This window comes from Haliotis rubra, unplaced genomic scaffold (genome assembly GCF_003918875.1).
Source record: "Haliotis rubra isolate DU_JTF1 unplaced genomic scaffold, ASM391887v1 Scf685, whole genome shotgun sequence".
NCBI lineage: Eukaryota > Metazoa > Mollusca > Gastropoda > Lepetellida > Haliotidae > Haliotis > Haliotis rubra.
In genome coordinates this window covers 420,318-424,797 of record NW_025767396.1, presented here as the reverse complement: position 1 = coordinate 424,797, position 4,480 = coordinate 420,318, and the positions used below count along the sequence as shown (strand labels likewise).

Sequence of the window (4,480 nt, the reverse complement as noted above, 5' to 3'; positions counted from 1 at the left end):
CCCGCGAAATTGGATTACCCACTTTTAGTGATCACCGACTCACAGATGGTTAGAGTGGATACCCCTGGATGACCTAATGAGCGTATAATTGGAAAACTGGACAAATAATTTGGCATTATCCTGTGCCATTTTTCTTTCCCGAGAGCTTGGTATGAACGAAGTCCTCTATTTTTATGGTGGTGATAATGAGATTTTCAAGTTAATTTTTCAAAAGGTTCACTTTATCTAGAATGCCTCAGTGTTGATGTTTTTTCTTTGGAATTTGTGACGAATTGTAGAAGAGGGAATCTCCTAGCATGGGGCCTGTGGACTCATTGATGTATTGATGGATATTGTAATCTTTTTATAATCTTTAACTTCTGATTCTGAGGTTAAATGACAGCAGGATTAGACTTTGCCAAGAGTCATGTACTTCATTGTTTATTCATGAATGAAAAGAAAAGCAGTGGAATATTTGACAAGATGCTCAGGTATTTTCAGTCCAGGAAGGATTTCAAGGTCCTGTTGCAACTGTGTTAACCTGTGTTCATCTGACGAAGAAGTCCCTCATCTGTTGTGAACAAAGCATTCTGATATTGTCAGTCCAGGAGGCTTTCAAGGTCCTTTTGCAATTGTTATCATCTGATGAAGAAGTTACACCTCTGATGTAAACAGGAGTCAGTAGTGTACAGTGTAATGTGTGAGTCCTGTGTTCTGTCATGCCTGATTACTCGAACAAGTCAACAATAATAACATGTGAGCTTATGGAACAAAGTCCAGATGTATAGATTTTGTCCAATCTTATACAATCACAATTATTCAAGACAAGCTCAGGTAAAGACTTTATCAAATCCTGATATAATAGATTTTCAACATGTGCAGTGTTTTTTAAGTGTGTAAGTTTGTGGACTGTCACAATTTTCCAAGACAAACTCAGATACAGAGGCCATCTGTAATAAATTGAAGACAATCCAATGAAGAAAGTATTTTTGGACATTGGTGGTTTGTGATGGTAATATTTGTAATATGGACACAAATGAGACAAAACTTGTCCAACCTTGTGATAGTGCATATTTAGACAGTAACTTTGTCCAGAACAGATGTTAGCCTTTGGAGTTGAGGCATCAGAAATATCCAGTGAACAGTGGAGTATCTTAAGTGACTTCATTCATGCTTTAACGTCAGTGAATAAGGTCATCATCTGAGGACATTCTAATGCAGGATGATAATGATGATATTCACCATATAGGATGATAATGATGATATTCACCATATGATCTCATTGTCACCACAAATCAGACTATAGACCTCCTCAATGACCTCTGTTGCCCAGAACAACAGAATCTGTGATGATTACTTGTGACAAGACAATTGGTTGGAATATTAATATCAACTATAGCTTCCTCATTCTTGGAGTAGCACAAACAAGGATAAGTGGCGCGGATCCATACGATGTGCTACAGCATGTACTAACGTTCTAACAACAGCCTGGCATTATGATCTATGCCCGAAACCTCGTATCTGAATAGCGAACTCCTCGGTGACCCTGCTTGTGACAGTCAACCGATTCCCGCTGTGATTACTTCTGACAGGAATAATTGACTGAACTGAATGGGATTCAGACCCCAGGTGCTACTTTCCAGCAACATCTCATAATTTGTGTAAATAGTGTAAACCTGACAATGTGCTGTGCTCCAGGACAGGCCAGGAATACCTTGTCCTGCTGTACACAGTAATGGAAATCACTGACAAATACAATCCATACACATTGGGCCCTCATGACGAAAGTTGTGAAGATTAACCCCTGAAGTACCAGAATTACTGCAACAGTGATACCCATTTTCACAGATAGCCCTTGAGCTACACCAACTGAAGAGTCATTCTGATTATAGTGTTAACCTTTAATGTTAACCAAATATAGATGTCTCGTCGGCAGAACATGGATTAAAGAAAATTGGATGTTACATCTTATCCTAAGTCCTGATATTTGCTGAGAATATATTTGAATGCAATTCAAAGGTTACAGCCAATAAGAAATGACTTCGAATTATTTCAAAAGCTGACATTTGCTGAGATAATCTGAGAATAGACAGTGTGAAAAGGTTAATGGATGTGATGTATAGACACCCCCTGCCTGATATTTGAGTGATTTTTGGCATTTTAAAGCAACTTTTTGTGTCTGTTTAATAAGAGGCGAAGACTACAGTGGAAAAATTTCAGGACTTGTAGCAAGTATCTTGCATCGTTGGCTGTTGTGGTGTCAAGAATTGTCTTGTTGTCTTGAGCTAAATTCTGAACATGGATATCAATCAATCAGCTGTGAACTCCACTGGCTCCACAAGTCATGGATCTCCAATGCAGAGACAAGGATCCATAAGCTCCATGAGCCCAAACCAAGGCTCTGCTAACTCCACTGGATCCTCAAGCACAAAACAATCATCTACAGCCTCAAGAGGATCCATGACTCACAGTCAGCCTTCAGGAGACTCAAGGGATGGTCTGAAGCAGGTGCCCTCACTTAGTGGTGGACCATCCAAAGATGCTCAGACTTCTAAAGACATGTCCAGGAGCTCTCAGGCAATGAGCGATTCCATGACTAATTCTCAGTTGTCAAGAGATCATGTTATGAATGATTCCATGATGTCAAGAGATGCTTTAAGTCATCAAGAGTCTCTCACATCAAGAGATTCAGGAGGATGCAGTGATTATCAGTCTTCTCAAGATGCAGGACTCAGGGATTCTCAGGCTTCTAGAGATGCAGGACACAGAGATTGTCGATCTAGAGATCATTCAATAGATGCTGGACACACAGAGTATCAGTCTTCTAGAAATACAGGACACAGAGATTCTCAGTCTTCTAGAGATCATTCTAGAGATGCTGGACACAGAGATTCTCAGTCATCTAGAGATCATTCCAGAGAGACAAGACACAGAGACTTTCAGTCTTCTAGAGATCATTCTAGAGATACTGGACACAGAGATTCTCAGTCATCTAGAGATCATTCTAGAGAGACAAGACACAGAGACTTTCAGTCTTCTAGAGATCATTCTATAGATACTGGACACAGAGATTCTCAGTCATCTAGAGATCATTCTAGAGAGACAAGACACAGAGACTTTCAGTCTTCTAGAAATCATTCTGGAGATGCAGGACACAGAGATTCTCAGTCTTCTAGAGATCATTCTAGAGAGACAAGACACAGAGACTTTCAGTCTTCTAGAGATCATTCTAGAGATGCAGGACACAGAGATTCTCAGTCATCTAGAGATCATTCTAGAAATGCTGGGGATTCCCAGGCCTCAAGAGAAACTGACAAAAGTCTCCAGGTGTCCAAAGATTCAGGAACATTCAGGGAGTCCAAGAATTTAAGAGAATCTCACAGAGATTTCCAGATTTGTAGAGATGAGCAAGAGCATGGAAACTATCAGGCTTCCAGAGATGCAGAACTTCACCGAGAAGCACCTCACAGAGATCACAGAGGTGCCATGAGAAATCATTCAACAAGAGATCCTGTTATGACAAGAGATCATCAGATGTCTAGAGGTCAAATTATGAAAGAGTCATCACAAGATCATATTTCTCACACAGATCCTCACACACCAAAGAGACCTCCACCTCACACAGATTCTCACACATCAAGGGATCACCAGATATCCAGAGATCCTGTCTCATCAAGGGATCATGTGTCTCCGAACCAGACACCTCGGGACGGTGTCGCATCGAAAGATCATATGTCTCGGAACCAGACAGTCAGGAGGGTCGGTGCAGTACAGCGTCAGACTTCAGCAAGCTCTGTGGACAGTAGGTCCAGAAGAAGGATCTTCACACGGGCGATGGTCCATCATGATGCTGTTGGTGACTCGGATGACGAAATGTACCGACACTGGAAAGGTGATGTTGAAATGCATGCTTAAATGTCTTTGGTCTTTAAGTTTTCTGTGTGGTTAATACATGTTTCCTATGGAGATCAAGCTTAGAATTGGTCTTCAGCAACCCATGCTTGACGAAAGAGGTCACTAAAGGGACTTAGATGCTTTGAAGGTTTCTGTGTGGTTGGGTGGTGTTTAATAGGCTTCTGAAGTATGATCACCAGCATGACTGACTTTAAGACAAATCTGTGAAGCTCCGGGTTGCCTCTTACGACAAGCAGGGTTAGCTTAAGACCAATTCTAAACAGAATCTTCATGGATCATTTTCTTTTACTGACTCATTATGGACAACCAAGGCTAACTGTATTGTAGCCATAATAATGTCCAGAATAACTTGATTTTCATTAGTCATAATGTTTATCCCATATGTTTAATCGCCTTCTTATTGTACAATGGCTGTCATCCATCCTAAATGAGCTTTCCAACTATTTCACCCATAAATGACTGTTGTGTTTATATGCAACTCAGTCCATGTCATGTGATCATGGATGTATAAACCTTGATCCAGAGACAAAAAATAAAATGAAGGGCTCATTCTTAGGGTTATGCTTGGTGCTCCTGGGCACGACAG

General features: G+C 40.6%; 1 protein-coding gene across 1 annotated transcript; it reads left to right on the top strand.

The window, feature by feature from the left end:
* The first annotated feature begins 2,277 nt into the window (after positions 1-2,277).
* Positions 2,278-3,894, top strand: LOC124258179 (serine/threonine-protein kinase fray2-like). The gene has a single exon (XM_046692233.1). The coding sequence runs from the start codon at positions 2,278-2,280 to the stop codon at positions 3,892-3,894; it is 1,617 nt and encodes a 538-aa protein (XP_046548189.1).
* Positions 3,895-4,480: the final 586 nt, after the last annotated feature.